Below are 27,825 nucleotides of genomic sequence, written 5' to 3'. Positions count from 1 at the left end.
TGGGTTAATGCAAATTTACCAGGGGAGGGGAACTATTTTTTAACCGCGAACACACCAATGTTCCACGACTCACGGCACCTGTCGTACTATGCGCGACGTAGTTCAACGCAGCGGCGAACGGTGGGACGCGAAGCGGCTCTCGCGATTGGTTGATGGCGAGGGGCGCGCGGTTGCTAAGCAACGGCAACACCGCGCGCGTCACCGGCCGGCGTAGCCGGTACCAAACGCTTCCCTGCCACTGTGGCGGAAAATTACGCAGAACAACGCAGGCTCTCGTCGGGTGTAAACGTGCTTGGCGGTCTTGAACAACGCGATAAAGATAGAAGACCACTTGTCGAAGCTTCTTTCAATTCTTTCTTGTTCCTGTCTCTTTTATCATTGTTGCTAATCGCCGATACAGGGAGAGACTCAAGAACCCTTCTCGTGGTCTCGTTCTATTCGAAAGTTACGCGCTTGCAGCGAGAGCGAGAACAAAGGACGAAGCGTATTTATCGGAGCGACAAAGTTTTCTACGTTTGAAGTAAATAAAGGGGAAGATGGCAGAGGACAAGAACGAGACCAGCCCGAGCGCCGAGGGTGAAAAGCCGCCGCAGGAAGCGACGCCGTCAAAGCAGGAAAAAGAGGAGCCGAAGGAAAGCAAGGAAGAGGAGAAGAAAGTCGAGGAGAATGGCGATGGTGAGAAACCGAAAGAGAACGGCGAGGAGAAACCCACGCCAGAGCCGAAGGACATGCGGGCCATAGTACTGAATGGTTTCGGCGGACTAAAAAGTGTCAAGGCTCTGAAGAAGCCTGAGCCCACCCTCGCCGAAGGAGAGGTCCTTATCCGCGTCAAAGCATGGTAAGTTCCATTCTGATTTGTATGCACGTACCTTCCTATCGTCCGTTACGTTATTTGTTAGCGATTGATCGAATAGTTTAACAGACGATTGAACAGCTTAACGACTCAACGCCCAACGTGAATCTCTGTACAGTAACATTCTGCTAATTGGCACTTTATCTGGCTGCTCGTCGTTCAAATCCGGAATATTTTTTTTATTTAACTGTAATTATAATGATACCTGATACATTTGTTTGTTTTACACACGTAATGTCTTGCCTCAAAGAATCAATTCTGAAAATTGGTGAAGATACTGATGATCAAAACTAACAATATTCTGGTTAGTTGACGCGGCATATAGGATTTGCAATAAAACATTAACTCACTGATCAATACTCGAATTACTAAATTGTCAGAAATAACCAATTTTCAATTTTTATAAAATCAGTGGTGCCTGTTTGAGTATTTGAATGATTTCTTGTAAAGTACATGGCAGAAAAGATTTGATTTTGATTATGCATTTTCTCATACACTTTTGATTTTGATGTGTTTGCCAAAAATCTTATATGTTAATTAGTCAGTGTTAAATCCAATCAAGTTGTATCAGCAATCTTTTCTTTTCTTTACTCTATCAATATCTTTAAACTCATATGAATCAAATGAAAAGGTAGAGGAAGTTTACTAACGAAATCAAACGACATTTTGATAACGTCTCTTACACTGTTTGAATATAAAGCAGTTGAAGACCGTTGAATATGGTTGGTTTTACCAATCGGAGATCCGTATTAATTGTTTTTTCTTCTATTAATAGTCGATACAGTTTCTGAACAAGCCTAAAGTTTATAATTCACGATATATGACGTGCAGATGCAACACACGGTGTGTTTCGATCATTTGTTATTCATTACAAAGATGTGAAATTCTTCCCAGATGGGAAGAAAATAGAAAATGCATTGCTATGGCTCCGATCTCTCAGCGAACAGACCGTTACAATACCACTGCGTCTTTGAAATTTAAGGCGTGGTATCTGCTCCCCGAGACGCCGGTAATTAGAATTTCATTGCTACGCTACGAAGCGGACGAGTAATTTTATAACGGATGCAGAGGAATTCTAACAAAAAACATTGAACGCGTTCACGTTTCATTCGTTCAGCTTGAAATTTTATTCTAAGAATTTCTCGATACGAGATCTGTTTGATGTTACAATCAATTTCCGTTCCTTGCTATCAATACTAGCTAAATTTTATTCAATAGTTTATGCAATATGTTATTTTGCATTTATTAAACACAAATGGAAGATTTGGAGAATTTGAAAAATATGTTAATTCTAGGGGGGAAATTTTTTCCCTTTTCAATTTTTTAATTACAATATATTTTCTGTTATCTTCAGTTTGAAAAAGTAAAACATAAAGAAGCAATGTACATAAGTACATTCATCAAAGCATCGGAAAATGCTTTGCAGTAAAAAAATTATTCGCTGTCGTCGTGATAAAAAGGTATTAGTAGAATTCGTCAAAACGCGATACAATCTGCGCGCTGCTAAACAACCGGCTACATTTATAGAATAGTTATCCGTGTGTTTAATGTCTGCGTATGTGTTCGCAGTACGCAAAACCGAGTTTGATAAGCCGTTTAACTACATCCAACTTTGTTCAGTATCCGTGAGTACAGTTCTGTCTCGTTCATCTATTTTTTACAATTTTGATCGTACAGACGCACACACGCATACATATAGGTATATATATTTCGACATATATTCATATATGTATGAAAGTTAATCGAATAGAGTTAAAATTACGATTATGGCTATATACATATTGCATCGGAAGTAGCCAGGCTTTGGCAAACCGCGCCTGATCCATTAATTCAAACATGATAAAAAAGTTTATTAGATAGACAACCATGTTCTTAATACATGTACTTGCACCATACAATTTTACAACATTTATTTTATGCGTGGCGTTTAAATCTGTTTAATAAGAACAACATTAAAATTCAAAATATTTCAACAATTATTTTGTTTAATTTTTCTGTAATGATCATTTTTCTAACTAATACCGTTCATATAGACGGATTAAAATTATAAAGATCGAAGATAAATTTTAATACTCTGCTATATTTTTATAATAATTTTCACTCTTATTTTTTTTCTTTTTTACATTCTTCGTGTTCACGTCAACGTAGCGTTACAAATGGCGTGCGGATATTACGAATAATTCGCAGACGATTAACTACCGGTATCTCTCGTATCTTATAATGTATGCAGTAAGGTATTTCACTTTCTTTTACTGCTATAAAAAAAAAAGAAAGATATTTTACATCGAGTGTTTTCAAAGAATTCCTTGTATTTTTCTCTTTCTTTCAATTATACAAAGTAAGCAGTGATTTCGTTTGCGGAACTTCGTTTTTAGAAAGCACCGTGAAGTCGTGAAATTCGCACGGCCACTTGCACAGGACTCTCACTAATGATCGCGTGTGGATGTACAGTATATATATTCGACACACATATGCGTAAATTTTTTGATGTTTACGCATAGTAATCTCACTAAGCCATTTATTACTATGTACATATTCTGTTCTTTATTACTATGTGCAAAGCTCTGTTTTTATTAGTTAACCATTTGCGCTGGCAACTGATTGCGGACCATAATGAGTGACCAAACCGTATACAATAATTCGTCGCTTTCTTTTTGAACTCGTCGGTATGATATCATTGGATAGAAATTACTGAGAAGTAATAAATTTATTATTTGTTTTGTCTGGGTTATACTTAAATATACTTAAAACTGAGAAAATATTGCAATTTTGGGACAAAAAATTCTCGACGTGCGTGGCACGTCATTCCAGCGCAAGAGGTTAATACGACTATTTTTCGTAAAGCAATGATGTCGATTATTAATCAATTGTTGTCGATATTTGTTCTTCTGTTTATGTTTCTGGCTGTCTATGTTTCTCTGATTCAAAGTGACATTGATATGCTTCTGCACCATGGTAACGAGGACAATGGTGTAGGGCAGAGAACTGCTAAGCTGTGAAACACACTGTTCTAAACCAGTGAAAGTTGGGTTAGGTTTTCAAAATTCTTAATCATAAAGGAAAAAAAAAAACAGTCCCGGTTATATACGGCTCTTTTTTCTTAGTAGTAGACAGCTCTAGTCCAAAGAACCTTTATTTTTCTCTTTTTCTTTTTTTTTTCTTTTTTTTCTCTCTCGAAGTGACCGTAGTGTGTAACGTGACAAAGGAAAAGAGAGTAAGTTAGAGAAGGATGGTAAATACAGGGGAGAATCGGATTCGCCAAAGGCGTGCGGACCTTTTCACGCGTGAGTCACGTTTCATAAAAGCGATTGGGATTGATGAGAAAATAGCCCCTATAGAAAGATATCACGCTGCCAATGCTGGCTCGAATGAATTTGTCTGCACAACTACAGACGTTCGTTACACGCTGCTGCTGGCACCCCTGCGTGTGCGCGCGACGCGCCCACAGAAGAGTGTGTCTCGCTTGAAATCGTTGGGAGAGAAATCCGGGCCACTCTAGATAATTCGATTGTCCTTAGAAAATGTTTGCCAGTGAGCATCATTGTATCGAAAGTGCTCCTAATTATCTCTTAATGAGTAAATAGATACTTTTTTTTTTTGGCAGGAAGTAACGAGAATTTATATTTATATTCAATATAATAGAGCAGTAAACGACATGAAACATTTGGCTAACGAAAAAAGAATTAAATTCTCATTTTTGTTGAAACTAAAAGAAACATTTTTCGATAAAAATCTTATCTTGGAACACGTGTTAAGAAAAATTAGGAGAAAAGAAGACCAAGGTAATTTGAAAGGGGCGGAAAGTTCGAGCTGTTCGTCAAAGTTGGCATCCCTGCATAGAGAAACATCGCGCTTCTAGCGCGTAGACAGACATATTAGTGATTCAGACTGTGGACAATTCAACTCTCATTTGAAAATTTCCAATCTCCGCAAGCGCCAATGATCGTTAGCTAGCAACTAACCAGAGGAATTGAAATGGCGTATTTGTTGCGATATAACGATTGTTTGTTGTGAACAGCGTGATTTCTTTAAATGCTGGTACAAAAGTAAATGGCTATTGAAGAATGAATGAACTAATAGATATATATCCAATATTTAAATAATACTTTAAAATGTTGCAAATTATGTGTTTTTTTTTCTTTTATTTTCAGAAACAAAATTTGCGTAGTTTTGTAATATTTAATTTTCCAGAAATAATTTATATGTAAGTGGTTCATTAAATACGGGAAGAGTATAGAAACTGGACAGGGTACCCTTCTCGAGACAAAATGAACAATTTTACTTTTTATCTTTCCATTCTGTTCTATTTTCTTTTATTTCTTTCAGTCACAAATGATAATGTACTTAAAAGAAAAATTTATGGAGTCATGAAAGGTCAATTTGAGAGGGATTCTAAGAAGTCGATAAATTTTATGACCACCTTCTCTGTAAATTGTATACTAAAAGAACCATAAATATATCTCCAAGATTGTAGATAATGAGAAATTATCGTATACTATTTACAGATATTATCTGCCGCCACAAAGTCGGGAAATGACCGATCATTAGTTTATTAGCTGTAACTCCTAGTAATTCTTATGGTGACAGTTTAAGCTTGGGTATTTTTCAATTTTGTACTCAAAGTATTGTACTCGATTCTCACAAACACATTGTCCACAGTCAAGAATGTAAATATAAACACAGAGTAACAAATATTATTCAGTCTCAAAGTAACGAATTTCTATACAATACTGTTGTTACAGACTTGTGTATAACTACAATTCTAAAAACAATTGAAAAAATGAATATTAAAATTTAGATAGGAAACGGTTTTTAGACACCTTATGTGATGATTTTATTAACGTTGAAGTAATTAATATCATTTTAGATATTAGTTTGCAGTGAATTATTAGTTTAAACTAAATTTAACTTGTAGCCATTTAAAATTGTACGTTTCCTGCTTTTCATGTTTCGAAAGTTCTACTGTTTTGAATAGTTTCGCTATTTCTTCGAATCAACGTTTCGAAGAATCGATCTTGAGGACTCTACGAAAGAAATTTTCCTCGGTTGTTTATTCTTTTTCAGCTCGTTCTTTTAATTCACTGCACTTTCTAAATCTTACTGCAGGTTTCTCTTCGTTGTGAGTCGCGACCAAAACGAATTTTACCAAACCGGAACGAAGTTTATTACGTTTTGTTATACTAGCTAAAATTGTAGCGAATCAATTGAATCGCTAAAAGGATTAATATTGTTTCGTTTATCTGTTGAGTTTTTTTTTGTTCAATGTTTCTCAACAAATCACTCATCAGTTTTATGTGATTTACATAAAATGTTTTTATAAAATAATCAAAGCTGATAGTAGGACTAATCTGATTTGTTCAATCTTCTACATATTACAGTAATTATTTTTTTTGCATTTATATGTCTTATAAAGTGCACAAACATTCGTGATCTACTTATTGCAATTCAACCTGAATACTTTTCCACGCCAACCATTACAATCGTTGCTTTCTCTCAAACTTCATCAGGCACACTGTTATAATTATAAAAAAAAGAGATACAAGAGAGAGAAGTAAACTTGCTATCAGATAATACTTTGCATCATGCAGAAGACTACAAATAGCATCAATCAATTTTTCATTAGGGACAAACTGGTACCGTTCCCTCCCCATGATAAAGCTTCGTCGCTTTTCATTCGTGGCATTTCATAAAAAAATGTTAACACGTAGACGAACTACATGACTGTGTAGATGGACAGTAAATTAGTATAACGCGATAATTCATCCGAGTGCTCTTCTAAGATGTAATTTTCCGCGGTGTGACCGTGCGTGCGTATACCGATCGTGTTCCAGCCAGGTTGTGTGTCACAAGTGAAGCGTGTGATTCAAATAGCAATCTCTCTCTGATTCTTGATCCGTATTGCGCTCGCGCTTTTGGAAAGCAATCGTTTGCTAATGGAAATATATGTTTCGATACATTGTTAGCGCATGTATCGCAAATTATACTGTCGTTGATTTTTCCTTCAGAATAACTTAACGATCGGTATACCGATTTGCTCGACGATTTCGTCGTCTAATTAATATTCACACGAGGAAATCGGTTCTCGAGGGGGGGGGGGGGGGCGATCCGTAACTAGCGTGCCGGGTAAATCAGTTTGAAATCGTGCTTGCCCGCTCTCACGAGCGGATTACAATAAGCGGATTAGAGCGTGTAGTTTCCCCGTATATAAACCTATTGTTTAAAGTTCGTTGCCAGAGAACTCGTGAATCGCCGCTGAATTCGTTTCCAGGGTAAACGCGATCCTCGAGATGGCGTTTTCGTTTTCGAAAAAAAAAAAAAATATATATATTCCCAACGACGCCTGGACAATGAACGAGCATGGTACCCTCGTGTTTGCACTATTTGTGCAAATAACATCTTTTCACCGTTATATATATCGAATTCTCTTGAAATAATACAAATTATTTTTTGACTAGCGTGTATTATATATTTCAATGGTATTATATTTAACAAAGCGTATCAAAAAGCTTTTGTGTATGATAAATTACAACGACCTGAAGTTATGAGTCAGTGTACACTTTTTGCGCGAATAAACACCAGTATATCCAATATTTGTCGATCTAATATTTGAATATCAGTCGAGCAAACACTACACGACCTTTTCAATTCCGGGTTTCCGGCGGTGTGTGTTTCCACCGTGTTTCTTCTTCTCCGTTGTTTTGCTCGAAACGTACGTTAGATTTGCTCGGTTGAGGAATTTGATCTTCTCTCTGTGTGTCCTTATCTTTCTCGGTAAGACATCTAATGAATCTTTCAGGTGCCGGGAAATTGTATATGTTTTGAAAATAAGAGTCGTATGCTCCATTTGATGTATTTTATTTACAGGAGAACGCTTAATTTCGCTGTTCAAAGAAAAACGTTCGAAACTTGCCAGTTACGCAAAACAAAAAGGAATACACTGTAAATTGTCAGGAATATATATATATTCGGTTGCACCAACTTCACTTCAGGGAACCTTTCAACGTGCTTAATGAAAGGCACCATTATATCTGACTAGCCGGGTTTATCACATTAACGAGGTCTTAATATCGGAGCTATGGGAAACTGAACGGATACCATTCAACAGTCGATATACCGTAATCTCTTCTCCGTGCAAGCCTCATTTCCGTCGGGCTCTACCGACGATTTTTCTGCGAGATTGCGCGCGAGATGCACACATGCACGCCATGTAGGCTAAAGCTTAAAAATAACTCTGCCTCTACATTTGTTTATTGCCACTTTTCCCTTTGTGCGATAATGAAGCTGTCGATAAACCGACGTCGTAATGCAGGGATTTCGAAACTCTTTTGACTTCAGAATTCCTTCAACGAGTAATTTAGCTTTGAACGTTTTCACGCGTATCGTTTACACGTCCCGTTGCGAGTATTTTTTTTTTACCTTTGAATCTCTCATCTCGTAAAATCTGCGGATGAAATTGAAATCTCGCGTGTAGGGGATATAAATTTTACGAGTCGGGCGATATAAATTCGGTTTTGAAGATTGAAATAATTCGAGGTGAATCACCTCGAACAAACGTGTACCTGTGTGTGATGCACGCACTGATGGATCCATGGGATGTTCGTATTGATCGAACCACACCCGGCCATATACAGAAACGCACACACATACACATATAAACGCATGCATACGGATGCATGCGCACAAAATTCATGGAACACCATGAACCCTCTCCCCCACCTCTGTCATAACTGAACTCGATTTCTCAGCCAGAACTTGAGATTCTTTCAGTCGAATATACTGATTGTTTCCGAAATTGCGACACAAAGAATAAAATTTTTATTGCTTGAAAATTCATCAATCAGGTATATGCTTGAATTTAACTGATTCTGGACGTGATATGAAAGAATAATTAACGAAAATACGTAAGAAATGTGGAACAAAATTTTTTTGTAAGATGCTTCGTTTTCGGGCAAGTCGAGTTTGAAAGCTTATCAAGTACGTGTGTACTAAGATAACGTATTCAGTCACGTGTAGTAGTCGTTAAATTCAAGTACATATTTACATAGTCTAGAATTAGTAAGTTCTCAAGCTCGAGTTTTTCGAAAACGTAGTCTTCAATCGAAAAAAATTTATTCTTCTTTTTCTTCGACTTATTTTTTCACGTAGAATCACCTTTTTGACTGGTTGTACCACGATTTCGGAAACACTCTGTTATATTTCTCTAACATCATGTCGTCGAATTCTTCTTTTCCATTAATAATTTTTTTCACAGAAGAAGAATTCGTGTGTTTCTACTGATCGGTAATATACCGTGGAATAATGGCAATTCTCAACGACAGGTGTCAAACACACTTACTCTGAAGGTATGCGCAACAGAAGATGACTCGTATAGTCGAATAGAGGCGATGCTTCTGTTGACATTCCGCTATTGCCACTCATGACTTACAAAAACAATAACAGCTCGCGTTTGGATCCCACAGCTGTCCTTACCGTTTCAATTCTTCGCATCTGGTTTATATACCGGGTGTTCGAAATAAATCTTCTATGGCGTAGAGGTGACAGTATCAACAATTAATACGGAAAATACTAATTTACTTCTTTTTATGATCTTTAAATGTTTATTTTTTTTTTTTTTCTCTTTAATATTTACCTATTCTCGTTTAATTAAGGCATTGATGTTTTGACATTGGCTGGCAATATTTCTCACGTTCAGGATCACAGAAAAGTAAGTGTCCCGTGTAATTAGACGCGATGCAGCGTGTTTCACGGATGATTTCCGCTTTTACCTTCGCTCGCAATTTTCCGTTACCGGTGGAGCATGTCCATTCGTTGTTTCCATTTAAGTCGAACGCATATTATTCAGATGAAATTTGTTAATACACGCTCTTATTTGACGTCGGCACGTGTATTTCCATTGATTAAAAATTCTTTATAATACATATGGTTGGCTAGCATATGTTAACGTATCAGCATTAATATAATATGCAGCTGTTTATAATTATACTGCAAAATTAGCATATTTATCTTTCAAAGGCGGTACTTGCGGTATTGAACGTTCATTTTTTTTTTCTTTTTTTTTTGTTATCTCTCTCTTCGCTTTCCCTAACCTAGACGAAAAATGTAATTTGAGGTTTGCAATTATGGAAGTTTTTCTCGGTCGGACCAACGGTCGGAGAAGAAAGGATATATAATATACGATAAATTAAGCGAGCCCCGCCAAATCCGGATCTTTCGTTTCCCGACGGACTACTCTCAATCAATTGGCCTATTCAGGTCGTGACAAATTCTTTCTCCCTGTCTCTGACGGTATGTATTTGAAACTGACTATCGCCCACAATAGACTTAATTACGTGATTAACCTCGTTCGAATTGTCGATTAGAAATTCAAAATAAGTCGGAAGGAAGCCTGAAACTAGCCTAGCAAAGCTAGTGACGTGTAAATCTCGAGAAACGAAATTTGTTAACCTTTTGCGTTTAGTAACTGGTTCGCGGACCATAACGAGTGACCAAACCGTATACAATAAAATTCGTCTCCTGTTTGAATTCATCGGGTATATCACTGGATAGAAATTATTGAGAAGTAATAAATTATTTGTTTTGCCTAGGTTATTTCAATATACTGAAAACTGAGAAAATATTGCAATTTTGGGCCAGACATTTTCGACGTCATTCCAGCGCAAGAGGTTAAGAAAGTTAGAACATTCTGTTGATGGATGCCTAATCTAACCTAAACCTAACCTAACTTAAATTGCTTTAAAACCTATTACTTGCTTAAAACCCATTAAAATTACTGTTGCGTTATTATTTTGTATACTGTTTATATAATGATAAAAGCAATGTTCAGCTACTATTCTTCAGAGGTTAAAAAATACTTTGTTTTTGAAGGTTACGGAAATGAAGGAAATAGAAAAGGGAACCAATTTCCTACGTCCTTTGCAAGCAAAGACACATTTGGTGTTAGGATGAAGGATCTATTTTCAGTCCTATACCCGCCTGGGAGCAAATTAGTCTTTCCCCCCTTTTTTGGTCTGGCATAGTATACGTCAACGTTGTGGAGTCGAATACGAATGTAGGAAGGCATTCAAGAGGGGAAATGATGGACCACGTGAGGGTTTCAATTGTGGACAGGATTGATCCATTTGAAGGAATCGATGGTTAGGCAGGAACTTGTGGGAATGAGGATTGATGGGTATCCATCCGTCTGGAGTTAGAGCGTATGGAAATTGACCTTAAGGGCATGAAGGACAAACCATATTTTTAACAATTATAATAAAAAAAAATATATATATATTTTAAAATTAATTAATAATAAATTTAATAATATATATATCACAAAATTATCATAAAAATATATATAATTCGTGTGGGTTTTTAATTTATATATGATAGCTCAAAGTGTCTGACATTTCTAGAGTTTTCTCGCACAGATCAATTTGTCATTCGTTTATTTTATGCCTGTATCAATTAATTCCCTTCAGAAATGGTGGCACAAGTTATTCATTCGAGGTCAATGTCTGGCGCATAGAAAAAACTAGAGGAACCAACCACCCTGTACGAAGCGATTCGCTTGGTCGGGACTCGCGCGCATGTGTTGGTGTGGCAACGAGGACGATAAAAAGTAACAAAGAGCTTCTGTATCGGTATTCTCGCTCAGTTTGAAAACAATTGATAACTCCACGATGGCGGCGGGGTCATCTGTCGTGCAAAATAATTGCTGGTATGTTTTCCATCCTGTTTCTGTGCCTTGTGTTTTTCCATTCTTTCTAATAAATTCGTAATTTCTAATAAATTCTTCGAGTTTTTACTTCTTTTCTTTGAATTTTGAAATACCTAAAGAAATTAAGTTGAGAATTAGTTGGGTGTTTAAGTTTCAGAAATTCCTTTCCTATCATGCTGTATATGCATTCTTTCAGAGTATAAAAAAATTTGAAATATAAACGATTAACTCGAAACTTAAAAAATTATTTATAGCGAAGAATTGCCTCGCGCAGTAATAGTTTCGATATTTGCTATCGAGCGCATGGATTGCCAGTTTGCAATCGTTTCGTTGCAATTTAATAGGTTGATACATTTGCTAAGAATAAGGTCTCAGTCTGCAGTCAACACAGCATGAAAACAAAGAGTTGCGATTGGAGAATAACTCGTAAACAAATCGCCGGACACATCGTACGTCACCAAGGCGCCTGATAATGTTTCACTTGACTGAAGATTGCCGTAACCAGTGCTACAATATAACGTGTGTGCGTTTCACTTCTAAAATACCATTTTTTTTTTTTTTTTTTTTTTTTTTTACTAATAATTGTTCTACTTACAATGATGCAAGCCACGCGACCAGCAGTATCTTATTCCAGATCAAATAGCGTGTCGTTAAGATGTCGAAGTTTACTTTCATTTTGCGCAGAAACGACGGAATAACGTGCCACGCACGTTGAAAATTTTTTGCTCCAAAATTGCAATATTTTCTCAGTTTCAAGTACATTTAAATGTAACCCAGCAAAATAAATGATAAATTTATTACTTCTTAGTAATTTCTATCCAGCAATATTATATTATTACAGGCCCGAGTTTCAAAAGAAAGCGACGAATTATTGTACACGGTTCGGTCACTCGTTACGGTCCGCAATCAGTTGGCAACGCGAAAGGTTAAAATGATTTTTCACAGAGTTTCAACGTGAAAGAACGGTGTAATTTCTTCGCCGAGTATAGAAAGTGCGATGAAAATGATAGCCACCGTGTTTCTTGGTTTAGGAAGTTCTATGGAAGTTGTTGAGGATGACAATTGGTGGTAATGCGTTTCTACTTGGAAGCATATTAATTGCCGTGGGTTAACGTCACATCTTGACCATAAGTCCCACGGTGATGACTCAAGAACAAGAAAATGCCGGTTAATCCTAATTTAATGCGAACTATTAAAAAAAGAATTTCTAGAATTCTACAAAGTAGCTCTTTGTAAATATCATCAAATGGCACTTAGTTATCGATACGATCGATGGATAATCGGTAATGAAGGTCATCGCCGATATAACAGGCAATTTGTTTCAATTATCCATTAGAGTAATATGAGATTCAGAAAATTGAAAAAAAAGAAGAAAAAATTGGATATCGTTCTTAAAATAGATAATACACCCGTATCAATGTATCAATTGACGACTGGCGAATGATGATCTCATTGTTTCCGATCTAAAAGGTTTCTTTCATTGTTTTCAGTAGCGGAAATCTATACGTGCGACAGCCATATTTATTTATAGCAGATGCAAACGCTTAACGAGATAAATGGCTTACGTCTCTCCGCGCGGGGAGATAAATGCCGCGTTCGTTGGAAAGAAATTAGACAGCGACGGGGATACGTTATAAATTGAGTGTCACTGGGTCTTTGTAGACCCACATGTCGTGAAATAATAGTATATAGTATAGTATAGTATAGTATAGTATATAGTAGTCTAATAGTATAGTATAGTATAGTATAGTATAATATAGTATAGTATAGTATAGTATAGTATAGTATAGTATAGTATACAATAGTCTAATAGTATATAGTATAGTATAGTATACAGTAGTCTAATAGTATATAGTATAGTATAGTATACAGTAGTCTAATAGTATATAGTATAGTACACAGTATATATATATATATGTGTGTGGAAGAACTTTTGGAAAAAAAGTGGAAAAAAAAAAGGATTTAAAAGGATTCATTGGATATGATGTTAACCTAATCTAAACTCGTACGCAGGAATTGCTGTGCAGCACCAACGAACGTTGTGTCGCCAGACAACTGAACTGCACTTTCGCTGAGCGTAGAATCAACGCTGCCTTCGGTATACATATATGTATGTATATTGAGTCACGCGAGATTCGTGCATGCGATTTCGCGTGGAGGTTATGGTTTTGCAGGCGCCTCGATGTCTTCTCTGTCGATCGATTGAACGACCACGTTCCTCTTGCAAGTAGACAGACCTATCCGACTACCATCTATCACGTAATAGCAATTGAAATGACGACAATGGGTAACGTTGCTTCGTCTGAGCGATATCCAGTCGTTTTTTTCTTGTACATATTTTTTTATACGTTTTTATACTCTTCTCATATTCTTGTTAATGTACGAGTTAATTAAGTCATCACATATTTAATTCTCTTACATTTTTCGTTATATATTCTCGCTTCTCTTTTGTCCGTTTGTCGCATCACGCACACTTACATGCGTGCTTCCTCCCAGTTCAGCGCGTTCTCTCTCACGCTCTGGTTTTGCGAAGGGATTGCGGCACCCACGGAGAATTTGACTTGGAATCAGAGTTGAATCGAGTTGAATTCAGCAGTTCTGAGATTGAAAAATTCATAACATTAATAATCGATGTATCAGTGTAGCTCTTTAGTAAATTGCCAATTAATTATCGAAATGTCTAGGTTCTTTGACTCGTCACTGTTAATTCATTTATATTTTTCCATTTTTCAGTTCTTTAACCTCTTGCGCCGGAATGACGTGACACGCACGTCGAGAACTTTGTGTTCCCAAAATTGCAATAATTTCTCAGTTTTAGTATATTTAAGTATATTTAAATATAATAATATATCCAGGCAAAGCAAATAATAAATTTATTACTTCTTAATAATTTCTGTCCAGCGATATACCCGACGAGTTCAAAAAGAAAGCGACGAATTATTGTGTACGGTTTGGTCACTCGTTATGGTCCGCAATCAGTTACCAGCGCAAGTGGTTAACCTCTTGTCGAGAACCTCGTGTCCCCAAAAATTGCTACATTTTCTCAAGATTCAAGTATATTTAAATATAACCCAGGCAAAGCAAAAAAAATTATATACTTCTCAATCATTTCTATCAATGATATATCGACGAGTTTAAAAAGAAAGCAACGAAATTATTATTGTATACGATTTGGTCACTCGTTATGGTTCGCAATCAGTTGCGAAGCATCGCCGAGCGGTCAAGTTCGAAATTCGGAATCTGAATACTCGTTATTTGAGCAAGCCGAATTCGAGTAACAAGATAAAGGCCAGCGTCGGTTTTTTCAAGTGCGCGGAGAGCACCATATTTCTTTCCCCCTTCAACTTTCTCCTCGTTTTTTTCCCTTTCTCTGCCTTCGTTTTTTGCTTCGTGTTTTTACTTCTTCGCTCCCTTTCCGTTCGTCTCCCTCGCGCTCCCGGCCCCTCTCGCTCTTCTGCTGCTCTTCGTCCCCCTTCGCAGTCTGCCGTCTCTCCCAGTTCTCCGACTATCTTCTTTTATTCTCGCATGTGGTGTGCGTGACCCTGGGGTGCGTTGTTGCATGTCTTCGTCCTCACGATGGTCGCCGTTCCTCCTCCTCCTCCACCTCCACCTCCACCTCCACCTCCACCTCCTCCTCCTCCCGTGCAATTGGCCGGTGCCAAGAATGGAGAAAATTATTCTCCTCAATTCCATGCAATTTAAAGAAATTAAACGATCGCGAACCGTGCCTCACGTAGCAGCCCCGTAACTCCAGGAACCTTTTGCCCTTTGCTAGGAACTCGAGCTTCGTCGCTCGAGTTTTCTATCAGTCGGTAGCGTATCAAATCCATTTTTGATGATCAATTGTAGTAGTATATTTGCGCGGCGCAAGGATCGACAACTCGAGCTTTATTAAACGGCCACGGTGCTTCATTATCATAAAATAGCTTGTCGCTATTAATTCCGTTAACCTGTTTACCCGCGAGTCTATTGAGAAATGAACGTGTTTTTTTGAACTGAAACGCGCTGCAACTTACTTAACTCTCTGTCTTATCATTCGGTAAACTACATTTCGTTTCGTTTCGATATGCTCGCTCGATTTAGCGCGTCACGCGCCAGAAGTTGCGATTGTACGAAAAGCGAGGGGAATAATTGACTCTCGTTACGAAACGCGGGTAGGAAATCGTCAAATTGCGAAATTTCGTAACTCTTGCGAAATCGTTGCGCAGGTTCTACAGCTTTCTAGCGTTTTTTTTTTTGTCTAGCTGAAATAAACAAACACGTAATAATGAAGAGTAAATAAAATGTAATATATGAAATAAATAAATTTGTGCGATGACGCGCGTATAAATTTCCTACGTCGAATGTCTAAATTCTTTCGAGTTTATACGAAGTAAGCGTGCATCGTAGTCTGAATCGCCGAGCGATTGAAAACAACGAGCGATAAATCATACCGAACGTATCGGCCGATCAAGTGTCTTTCAGTGAATGAAAATGTTTTGTGCCACGCGATCGGTTTTGAATCACGTACAATTTATCGGGTTACCTGTGATAATGACTCGACGTGTGTCAAACGAAATTTCCATCGTGTCAAACTGTAATCGAACTGTAATCACCCGATGTACTCCTCCTTTATACATTTTTGTTCGATAATTAACCTTTGCTCGTAGCGTCATACACGTAATACGCACGTGGATTCCTTTTTTGCTACTTTGTATAAGTATAGTTTCTTCATTCGTTTCTTAACAGATTATGGTTATGCAGAAATATAATCGTAATAGGTATGTGATACGACAAGTTGTAAAAACTTATTGTATTACGTACTACGTAGTTACACATGATGTTCCATTTCAAGGGCGTCTATTACAAGTTTCTCCAATAATTTGCAATTTACGATTCGTTGGTTTTGACGATTGTTTGATATGAACAGAGAAACAATAACAGGGAAGTTGCTGAAATCGATCTATCGAACATTGAATAAATTTCAAGATAAACAAACTGATGAGAATGAGTTTTCAAACAAGTTTCTTCTGGCGAAGTAAAATGATACAGTAATTGACAAGTTTCTCATGTTTTATTTATCTTGCGTGATATTTTCCAATGCAAGTATGATGATTTATCATGCTGGTTATTCCCAGGAAGTTATATGACACACATGAGTCATCGATAAAGTTCCATGATATGTACATTTCACAGAGAACTCGCTGAAATTTCATTTCTGAAACAATGGCGTCAAAGATAACGAAAGTTCTCCAGTAATTTGCGATTTTTATAATTGTCATATCGTCATTTTGTACAAATAGTTGCCGAACTAAATGCAATATAATGTTATACTAACATTAAATTTTATCATCTTTTTTGGCCAATTAATCATCTGGACGATATTAAATCACGTGAGGGGATATTTCAAGGGATTTGCTTTAATACTTTGTTCGGCACGGAGGATTAGCGTGATATTAAACACGTAATACGAAAGGAGATCCGTAAAAAGCGTACAGTTCGCATGCTTAAAATTCTTGTATCGCTGAGTGTATTTGTTGAGAACTGAGTAATCCCCCACTGATAGGAGGGACAATTACATTATCCCATTTCCGCTCGAGACAACCATACAGCACAGGCCTCTGTCACTTCCCATCGCTTCTCTTTCTGCATGTACCGTCTCCAATCTCTCTTTCTTTGTGTTGCTAAGTGCCATTTCTAATTTCGGCTTTTCGCGAGGCCAAGGACAAGCTGCGTCTGTCGGGTCAATCTACCTGGAAGGTAGCAGGTGTTTCAAATATAAGAAAAAAATTGTCCATTATCTCCATTTTTAGTATAAAATCGCTCATTCGAACCTTATTCTTTAGAATTATTTACCGAAAGTCGCGGATACTTACGCACAAGGAAACAAAAAAGGTATCTTTCCCTGTCATTGAAATGCATTTTCATGACAAACGGAAGGATCCAGTCGCGGCAACCGATCGCTTCTTTTCCTACATGTATGCTCGTAGAGGATAAAAATAGAAGCTGCTCGAGGGTGAACAGATTTTTCCAGTTCCTCCGATGTTCCTCCGCGAGAAGACGAGACAGTCACGCCTGAACGCATAACTCAAACGCGGGTTAAACTCACGTTGCATGAATTCTTCTGCCGCGTGCACCAGGCTTAATAAAAACAGAAACCGTTTTGTGAATTGCAAAAGGATATTTTCAGTCGAGTTCAGAGGTATCGTGAGGATAACGTGACTAATGTAAATGCAGCTTAAGGAGAGGGTGGATGGCGGCAGAGGGGGGAGAGGGCTGAAATAGAACATTTCGGATGCGTGTGCAGTCCCACGGTGACTTATACCTCCGTTTTTTTTTTTTTTTTTCCTCCGTATAAATACACGTGTGCGGTTACCTTCGAGCTTTTGCCAACCCTAGCAGCGGCGACTGACAGATGGGGAGGGTAAGTCGAGGCGCCACGACGCCTAGATCGACGCCTGGCGTCGCACGCAACGCACAACTGGTGCCTCTTTCGGTTGGGGACCGTGAAATAACGCCGATAGACGCTTTATCAGAGCCTTGTACCAGCACCGACGCCGTTTGTTCGTGTCGTTTCTTGGAAAAGCGGCGCGAACACTGCCCACGAATATTTTATCCGCATCGATCACCTGCAACGTTGTTACATTTATGAAAAGCGGACAAGCACGCGTGTCTGGAACACTATAGTTACTATAGAATCTTTCCTCGACGATGCGGTATTCCCAACCTTTTGTTCTTATGTTTTACTTGATGTAATGCACAATTGACAAAATAGAACTAACGGTCTGTTAGATTTAAGTTAGGTGTAAGTTAAATTTACTGTCTAGTTATCTACATAGTATTTGGAAAATTCGGAGTTATAAGATGTAATTGTCACAATCACATTATGTATAATGAAAATTACGCTGTAATTAAACACTGTGTTACATACTGTGTTCGCTATGATCAGGGGTAACTATACGTAGTATGATTACAAGCTTTCAGAATTACAAGATCCGAGCTGAATCTTCAATTTTAAATATTCACGCATAATTAGGAAAATAGAATATTATATTTTGATAGAATTTTTTTTTTCCTTAATATCCATAAGAAATTATAAAGTATTTTACACTTATGCGAAATCAATCCTGTCATCATGTTAATTTATAATTTTTTTGAAATTTTACCTTTAACACTGCGTGTAGCAGTTTCCTTTTCCTTTTTCTTTTTTTTTTCTTTTTTTTTTTGTTCTAAAATGTGTATTCGTGTGTCTTTTCAGCGGACTAAATTTCCAAGATCTGATGGCGAGACAGGGTGCTATCGATTCCCCACCAAAAACTCCTTTCATTATGGGATCCGAGTGCGCAGGTGACATCGAGCAAGTTGGCGAGGGCGTAGAGAACTTTAAAGTAAGTGAACCATGGTGCACTGCCCCCAGAAAACTTTGCATTGAGCTTCGTTAGTTGTCTCATCGGCGAAGAACCTTTGAAACTAGTTATTTTTAATTTAATTTCAATTTCGTTTTATCTATCTTGCTGTTTAATAGTATATTTAATCTTTTTTTATACAGAATTCATATGTTTTGATTAAAATTATAATACATGAAAGTTGTTCAATGACAGAATGAACCACAGCAAAATTTACAAACTTCTTAAAACAGTCTTAAAATTGAACAGAAGTTTGAAAAAATTGATTTTAGAATAACAGATACACTTATCTGTGCATTTTCATTTATGGTGTACCACCGTATAATTTGCCAACAATCCCTTAAAATATGTATGAAAAAAGTCGTCAAGTATCGCTCGATATGATAATAAATGCAAATTAACCTTAAAGGGAAAAAAGAGGCGTGTACTTTCTCCTTTTCTATTTTTTTCTTTTTTTTTTATACAACATAATATCCTCGAGTCTCGATAGTTATTCCTTTGACGCGGCCTGATTCCTATCGATTTTTCCATGGTCGCCTACGGGTAGAAACGGCGTCTAATATTTTTCAGTGGCATCGACTTCCCTGTCGCGGAAAGTATATTGTATTTACCGAAGAAAAACCAACGTCGTGCCTGCGGACGTTTATTATGCTGTCAAATCGCCTTTCTTTCATGACCGTTTTCTGCTCGACGCCACGTGGTTATCCATAAAATGTTGCCGCTTCAAGATTAGTTGTTCAACAAGATGGAAAAGAAATTCATTTCGACAGCTAACTTATTTGTGGAAGTAGTTGTCATTCAAAGTATAAAGAAATTACCTCTACTTTGTTACACTTCATTCTTACACGTAATAGAACGTTTCCTACTCGTATTCAAGTAAAATTACAAGAAATATCTATTTATATATTCATAGTAAACGAATCCGTGACATTTTTAATATGGGAATTCTAACCTAAAAATCGTCTATCTGGATTCGGTGGGAATTTTCCCTGAATTGAAAGACGTCAATTTCGTATAAACGACAGGCGCATGCGCACCAGATGCACGTACGTCAGACGCGCAACGCGCATGCGTGCACCTGACTGGAACGCAACATTTAAAAATCACGTACGAAAGAAGTAAAAAACATGCTGACGCTTATAGGAAATCTCTCGTTTTTAGATACGCGATAAGATACAAAATTAGCAAATGTCTCGACCAGATAAAGTGAACGCGGATTTTCAATCCTTTAAAACACACGGTTCACACAATGCCTGTATTTTCAGTACGCGTTCCAAATTTACGATGTTTGCGAACCATGATCATGCTCTCTCTTTCAAACACAGCGGAAAACACGGAGAAAAGATCGTCAAAGGAAAAAGGTTTCCAACGAAGAACGTCCATTCCGTCTTCGTCATCAAACAAGAAAAAGCAATCGTTCCACTCACGCAGACAGAAAGTGTCCCGCGGCGAAACGGTCCCTCTCGCCCGAAGGGAAATTCGTTCTCGAAATAGTCGTTCCGCGTTCAGCCGTTGTCCTTGAATTTTTCACCCACTAATCTTTCCGCAAGGGCGGAGTTCCACGGTGCTTTCCCCCCCGAGTCCATGACTAAGTAGACGCCGCAGGAAAACGCTTCTTTCTCTCCCACCTTCTTTTTCTCTCTAACTCACACGTCTTGGGGTGGTCTATTTTCGCGACTCGCGAAACTCCTCGAGGTCACGAAGGGGGGCTGGAAGGGGGAGAAGATGCCAGGTTTAAAGGCTTTAGAGTCAGATATCCGAGCAGCATGTGCAAACGGCCGAAGCGTGTGTATTATGACGTATACAGGCTGATTCAGAAATATAACAAACTAGTAGCCAAACTATCTGACAGTCTTTCATTTTTTTTTTTTTTTAATATATTGAAAAATTGTTCTTTCCTTTACCTTTCAGGTAAAACTTGAGTTTTGTGGAAATAGCCGGAATGCTTTTCAAATAGTTTTACTAATGAGTTAGATGGTCCCACATTTAGATTATTTAGGTTATTCACATGAAAATTCAAGGTGAATGAAAAGAGAGTTTTTGTAAGTCAAAAGGGAAGAGTTTCGTAGATTTATGTTTATTATTGTTTTCACTCTTGGGGAGAGGTACACCTATTTCTGGAACACCCTGTATGAAGCATGTGTGCGTGGCGCGTGGAAGTGGAAAGCTTTTCGAGATGGAATATTCGAGCTCGTAGCGCCCCCTAACCCAGACCTTTCCTTCCCCTCTGGCTCGTTTCCTCGAGTTCTTGGCATTGTTGCGTTTATATGTGGCGATCTCCTCTCTCTCTGTTTTATTCATTTACTCCTTTATGGGATAATCTACCTCGTCGCAGAGGTTCTCATTTGAGAGGATGGTCAATTATTGATGTAAAAGGAATATAACTGGCCGTAGATATTAAAATATTTATTCATTGCATTTATTGGAAAATCCAAACGATCTTCTATTTTGGCCATAAATTTATTGATTGAATAATTCAAAAGTGTAATTTTAATTTAAGCAAGGAGGATATTTTTTAATATTTCTTTGAATCATGATAGATTAAAAGATCAAAAAAAAAAGAAAAAGATTTGGAAAATGTACTGAAAAGTTGGATAAGATGTAAAGTATAATTCTACCGTGTCATTTTCAATCAGATTGTATTTTTTTTTTAATTTTTTTTATAAAAAAATTGAAGCGAAATTGAGACATGAAAGATTAAAGGGCCGAGCGGGATTAACATAATCGATTTGAATTTAAAAATTCGCAAAGACACACGGTATATATATACAAAATAAACTTTAAAGAAGAAACGCGCGGAAATGGTAATAAAGTTAATGTTACAGGATACATTTGACTACTTATTTTCAGGTGGGCGATCGAGTGGTCGCGCTTCCTGATCACAAGGCGTGGGCAGAGCTCGTCTCCGTGCCGGCCACGTCCGTTTTCGCGCTACCAGCCGGGATGAGCTACCTCGATGCAGCGGCGATCACGATGAACTACACCGTCGCTTACATTTTGCTGTTCGAGCTGGCCAATTTAACGCCTGGCAAGAGTCTGTTGCTTCACAGCGCCGGCGGTGGTGTGGTAAGTCCTTCCTCCCGATATCTCGCGATTAAAAAAAAAAAAAAAAAACGTCATAACTATCTAACGTGGAAAATATCCCGAGAGGCATAGAAAAATACAATAAAAGAAAAAGTACATAAAGAAAAAATCACGTTGCTGAAGAATGGAAGATGATGGAATTGATCGTCGTATAGTTACATATTATGCAATCGTTGAGTGAACAAGGAAAAAAGAAAAAAGTAAAATCGTTCGCGTCGCGAGAGAAAATCGCGTTTCGGAAAAGCGAAAGAACGGGTGATACGCAGGATACGTGCAACAATTATGACCCGAACGAGAGACAGAGAGGAGGGAGAGAGAAAAGAGACCGGGCGACACGATGCAAGGTTACTGCCCCTTTTGCGAAGTCGGCTCGAGTCACATCCGTGCAACAACGCTTTCTCTCTCAATGTCGTCGTCGAAGGAGAAGGCGGGAGAGCCAGCCGACTACGTCGGGATCAATACGGCTCAACAGGTTACATTCGAAGCTAACTACATCGCCCCCGCGACTCTTCCTCCCCCTTCTCCATCGTCTCTCCCTCTTCTAGTCTACTCTGCTCTTCCCCTCCCTCTCTCCCCCTTTCACTCTGCCTCGCCCATTGGTCTGTAGCATCGCTGGAAGTTGAGACGACGAAATCTACCGGGGGATGCTGCTGCTGCTGCTGCCGGTGGTGCACAGAACGGACGGGGGTGTGAGGGTTGCCAAGCAACCCTTCGTTCTCTCATCGACCACCGTGACGGACCGCGCCCGTCTGAGACCACACCACCACCATCGCCACCACTACTATTACCATTACCGCCATGGTACCACCGTCAGCACGTGTTGTACGCTGGCTCTTAAGCCCCGTTCGCACGAACGGGTTGCTAGTATTTTGAATTGATCGAGATTGTTGAGTTTTGAATTAGAAATCGAACACGTTGGACACGTTGAAATTTGACTTCTTATCTTTTGACAACCCAATCTTAATGACTGTGGCAGTAATAGATCACACTTCGATTTTAAATATTTGTATCATATCGGTAATCAGTTCGAACCGAGAGAGATACTTTTGTATGAATTTAAAAAACGTTGACAAGGAGGGAAATAAGGAGAGGAATCTGTTCTGTAGTCTTGTTATTTTAGTAACATTTGAGAATTGTCTGCGCCTCTGTGCCTCAAGCACGTGTTAGAGAAGGATTTAAGCAAGTCACGTAGACAAGGAAAGCTAGAAGAAGCACTTGACTTGAGAAATTGCATTCCCTGATCACGTCGGATTTTTCCGTCTTTCCTCGAGCTGGCTAGCACCACCTCCCTATATCAACTCATATTTTCTCTTTCTCTTTATTGCCGTCTCTTTTTGAACTAACTGCCTCGGTATACTCGCGGCGTTTCATTCGACTTAACCGCGTAAAGTATGTTCGTTGGTGTCGGTGATGCGTGGAGGATATTATGACGGTGTGGTGGTGGTATGAGGAAATAGCATTTGGAGCAAATATATGTATTGCGATAAGATCGGAAAGTTTCCAGAACGTTTAACCTCTCGATATTCTTAGAAGGGGAAACGGATTTTTCTTTATTGATATATAAATTTTAAACACGTCCTTTGCCAACCAGTTCTTTTTCTGTTGAGAAAAAGCATCGACCTTAAGACCCCGTGGAAAGAAATCATTATATGGTGATGTTTCAATATTCTTTATACTACTATAAATAATCGGGTAATAAAAATTAAGGTAAACATCATCATAATTATTTAACAATTCAAATCAGGAAACGAAATTTTTGTACATGTAATGGCGGCAATGGTACAAAATATTTATTATAAATATACTTGATGGATAAATGGGGGGTTCCCTCTAACTACTAACTGCACTGGCACAGCGTGTTATGACGTACAATTTAGAGTGGCTTCTTAATATTCTGACCCTCGTCCGCGCACTCCTTCCCCTTTTTTTCGTTACCTCTTCCCTTCCATTTTTTTCGTTTTCTTAAATTCTTCTTGCTACTCTTCGAGCCTGTCGCCCCGTCTCTGTCCCTCTTGCCGACCACTCCAAGGCCCTGGGATTGGTCAACGTTATTGGGTATCGAATTCTCGACAAAACGGGACAGAGCGCGCTGGGCACGGCCCCGCGTGGAAGAGAGAAGGCCGGTCAGCTCTTTTGATTCTCGGAAATAATGAATGCTGCTTCTGTTGAGAAAATCTCCAGCCAGCTTCGCTTCAATTTTTTTCCCCTTTTTTCGTCGTCGTCCCCGTCGTGTCTCCTGCCCCGGCTGTTCTTTCGCGGTCGCGCGATGAAAAGACTTTCAGAAGACGCTTTTTCTGCCTTCTGGCGGCATAATGGGATTACGAGTTTGGTGAACGCGATACAACGGACAGTCGGGTAACTAAAAATATAATTTAAGCGCGTCCCCTGGCGCTGCCGCGTCTGAACTTTAAAAGGCATAATCTTTTTTTTTTTTTCTTTTTTTTTTTTTTGTGAAAAATTCTTCATTCAGAGTTGAACAAGTTCTCTCTGAAGACGTTAACATTTACTTTAATCACGAAAATACGATAAAAAAAATATGAAACACGGATGAAATATCACTGCTACGAAATTAAATGTGAAGATTAGAATCGAGAATTGTTGCTCTTGAATAATATTTCAGTTTCCATATATTTTAGGAAGTTGGAACTTATTTATATATATATAAAACAGTTATAACAAATATTATATATATAATATTTATAACAAAGTTATAACAAATATATATATAATATTTATAACAAAGTTATAACAAATATTATATATAATAATATATAATTAATAATTAAAATAATTATATTATATATATTATATAATATGTAATTATCCAATTACAAATTTATCATTTGAGATACTACTAAAAAATTAGTAGTATCTGTTTTCTATTATTAGGTAAAAAATTAAAAATTCTCAGTAACTTAACTAAAAAATTGGTAATCTGTTTTCTATTATTATTATTCACCTAATAAACTCCTGTTTTAGGGTCAGGCAGTGGTCCAGCTGGCCAAGACCGTGAAAGACGTGACCATCTTTGGCGTATGCAGTAAATCAAAACACGAAGCCCTGAAAGCGGCCGGTACGATCGACCACCTCTTGGAACGAGGCACGGACTATAGCAACGAAGTTAGGAAGTGTGTAATCAAATCTATGATTTATCGTTTTTTTTTTTTTTTTTTTTATAGCGTGTTTACACGCCATAGAATTCTTTATCGCCTGTTTGTTCTTCCCTTTTGTTCCACAGGATCTCGCCGGAAGGTGTGGATATCGTTCTGGATTGCCTTTGCGGCGAAGAGTGTAACAAGGGTTACGCCCTGCTGAAACCTATGGGGAAATACATCCTTTATGGATCGAGTAATGTGGTCACCGGAGAGACTAAAAGCTTCTTCTCGGCAGCGCGATCAGTATGTCATAGAAATTTAATTCTATTATATCTTTCTTTCCCCTGCACACCGTTGTGCAAGAAGTTACTTCCTTCTTGCAACTAGTTTATGTATGTATGGGTATACATTAGTAGTTGGTACACAGCACTTAACACGAAAGCTATGAAGTCGAGGGAATTTAGTACATATGGGGAACGAGGGGAAATGTTAGAGGTCCATTTAGGAAATTTAAATTTCATGAACTGAAATGCAAAATCATCTTTCCTCTTTTAACAAATCGTTGAATTAAAAATGAGGTATATAGCATTGAATGAAAATGCATTTAATTATAAAGCAGACTTTAATGGATTACCCTGTGTAACGATGTGTTTCATCAGTGTTCAAAGTCTTCTGTGCTTGACATTTTACAGTGGTGGCAAGTGGACAAGGTATCCCCCATCAAATTGTTTGACGAGAATAAGACTCTGTCTGGATTGAATCTACGCCACTTGATGTACCAGCATGGCAGCCACGCGTTCGTACGGCGAGCAGTGGAACGGGTGTTCACCTTGTGGAACGATGGTAAAATAAAGCCTATGGTGGATTCGACATGGGCTTTGGAGGACGTTCCAGAAGCCATGCAGAAGATGCATGACCGTAAGAACATTGGTAAGATCGTGCTGGACCCGAGTCTCGAGCCGAAACCGAAGCCAGCGACTCCAGCCAAAGGGAAAACGAAGGACAAGAAAGCGGCCAGCCAGGAGAGCCAAGAGAAGAAAGCGTCGAGTGTCGAGTCCGAGGAGGGGGAGAAGAAAAAAGAGCCTGAACTGACAAACGGAACATCTGAAGACAAGTCCGATAGCGGTAAATAAAACCAGAAACAAAAACGTTCTCTAGCTTGTATCGTTAACTGGAAAAAAAAAGAAAGAAATAATATTTGCCGTTGCGTGTTTTGTTACCCGCAAACGGTAACGAAATATTCGATTGCCCAGTCAAATATTTCGCGCGTCCTTTCGATTGACCGAGCCTCCTTTGTTTGCTTTCAGATTCTAAAGAAAAAGAATCGAGCTGAATTAGCGGCGCTAGCTAATTCTAATATACGTATATTACATAAAAAGTACATATATATATTAAAAAAAAAAAAAAAAAAATTGTAAAACTGATATCTCCCATCCATGAAGATCAAGAATTTTGCAGATAAGTGCTCTATTACTTCTCACTATTCAGAGATCTGCTACGTTTGTTGCGCTATACGACGCTTGATTATTATATGACAAAGTATCCGTAAAGTATCGTGTTATATAAATGACGAGTTCATTTGGAAAACGAAAAAAAAAAAAACGTCGCGCGAAAGCGAGACGAAAACACGCAGGTAAAAAATGAAAATCAAGAATTTCGAAATGACTAGCTCAAATCAAATTCGACCAAAAAAAAAAAAAAAAAAGAAAGAAAGAAAAGAAAAGAAAGCAAGGAAAACTCGTTTCCCCAGAATTCATCAACATGCCTCTCTCCTATCGTCTGTTTGCGCTAAAAGAACTCTTCGATGGAATTCGCGAGTGAAAAAATGGATGCAAGAGTACATACGAAGGTTCATTTATGTATGTGAACCAGGGGGAAAGCACAAGACAAATGTAAGGAAACAATATCAATCTTGACGTGGTCCACAGTAGTTTGCAGAATATAAGAATTATCATTTTTATTTTTTCATACTGACGAAAATTCATTTTCATAAAATGATAGAGTAAATGAACCTGACAGACTTGTTGGACGATCTCGTAATAATTTTTCATTCTCCTTTTTTTAGTCTCTTCTTTCTTTAATCTTTGTATTTTGTACTTATCGAATATAGAACAAAATTATACAATTAAAAAAAAAGAAAAAAAAAAGAAAGAAAGAAACGAAGATCGTCTAATGATTCTGCACTGGCTTAGCAGATTGCTACTTTTATCTACTTGCATCGAGAATTATTACTACTGCGATATGTATACACATATATGCACGCAGTGACATTTTACATACTATAATAGTACCATTTACTGTAATTTAATAGATGACAACAAAGATAACCTAATCAGCTTTACAGAGAAGGGAAGAAAAAAGTATATTAGAGAAAAAACCCTGCGTCTCAAAAGGCTGAAAAAAAGAAAATATGCGACTGTTACTTTTTAAATGTATTTTCTTATCGAGAACGTGTTCTTTTTTTCCCCCGTACTATTAATTAGGTATAACACTTGAAATCTTTAACGATAGTCCAAACGACACAGTCGAATGACATCAACCTTGTGCACTCTGTGTATCAGGATTCACTGTATTATTTTAGATAAGTAATTCTTCTTTTTTTTCTTTTTTTTTTTTTTTTGCATTTTTACGGTGGAAAGTACTGAATTACCTAACTGCCTAAAAAAGTGAGAAAGAAAAGAAAATGCTGATTATCACTGATGAACAATTCAA

General features: G+C 37.8%; 1 protein-coding gene and 1 long non-coding RNA gene across 3 annotated transcripts; one reads left to right on the top strand and one right to left on the bottom strand.

The window, feature by feature from the left end:
- The first annotated feature begins 263 nt into the window (after positions 1-263).
- On the top strand, positions 264-27,825 carry LOC122534933 (synaptic vesicle membrane protein VAT-1 homolog-like). Its single transcript, XM_043666037.1, has 7 exons — positions 264-838; positions 18,787-18,916; positions 21,785-22,000; positions 24,998-25,146; positions 25,257-25,416; positions 25,806-26,238; positions 26,421-27,825. Exons 1-7 carry the CDS (start codon positions 537-539, stop codon positions 26,444-26,446), a joined length of 1,416 nt encoding a protein of 471 aa, XP_043521972.1. The 5' UTR covers positions 264-536; the 3' UTR covers positions 26,447-27,825.
- Positions 14,913-21,430, bottom strand: LOC122534972. 2 transcript variants are annotated; one of them, XR_006308029.1, is made up of 5 exons: positions 19,753-21,430; positions 18,695-19,655; positions 17,405-18,157; positions 16,075-17,281; positions 14,913-15,793 (listed from the first exon to the last, which is right to left on the bottom strand). It is a non-coding gene; the product is annotated as an uncharacterized LOC122534972 (long non-coding RNA). The 2 variants fall into 2 exon arrangements; XR_006308030.1 differs by having other exon boundaries at positions 18,695-19,471; positions 19,546-21,426.

The sequence above is a fragment of the Frieseomelitta varia genome, unplaced genomic scaffold, assembly GCF_011392965.1.
Source record: "Frieseomelitta varia isolate USP_RPSP 00005682 unplaced genomic scaffold, Fvar_1.2 scaffold_147, whole genome shotgun sequence".
Classification (NCBI taxonomy): Eukaryota; Metazoa; Arthropoda; class Insecta; order Hymenoptera; family Apidae; genus Frieseomelitta; species Frieseomelitta varia.
This window is presented reverse-complemented; position numbering and strand designations above follow the sequence as displayed.

What these genes read in the sequence shown, in the direction of transcription:
- LOC122534933 (XM_043666037.1), top strand. Translation starts at nt 537, where the DNA reads ATGGCAGAGGACAAGAACGAGACCAGCCCGAGCGCCGAGGGTGAAAAG. An exon ending in TATAGCAACGAAGTTAGGAA is followed by an intron (nt 25,147 to 25,256) that starts GTGTGTAATCAA and finishes TTTGTTCCACAG; the next exon opens with GATCTCGCCGGAAGGTGTGG. An exon ending in TCTTCTCGGCAGCGCGATCA is followed by an intron (nt 25,417 to 25,805) that starts GTATGTCATAGA and finishes GACATTTTACAG; the next exon opens with TGGTGGCAAGTGGACAAGGT.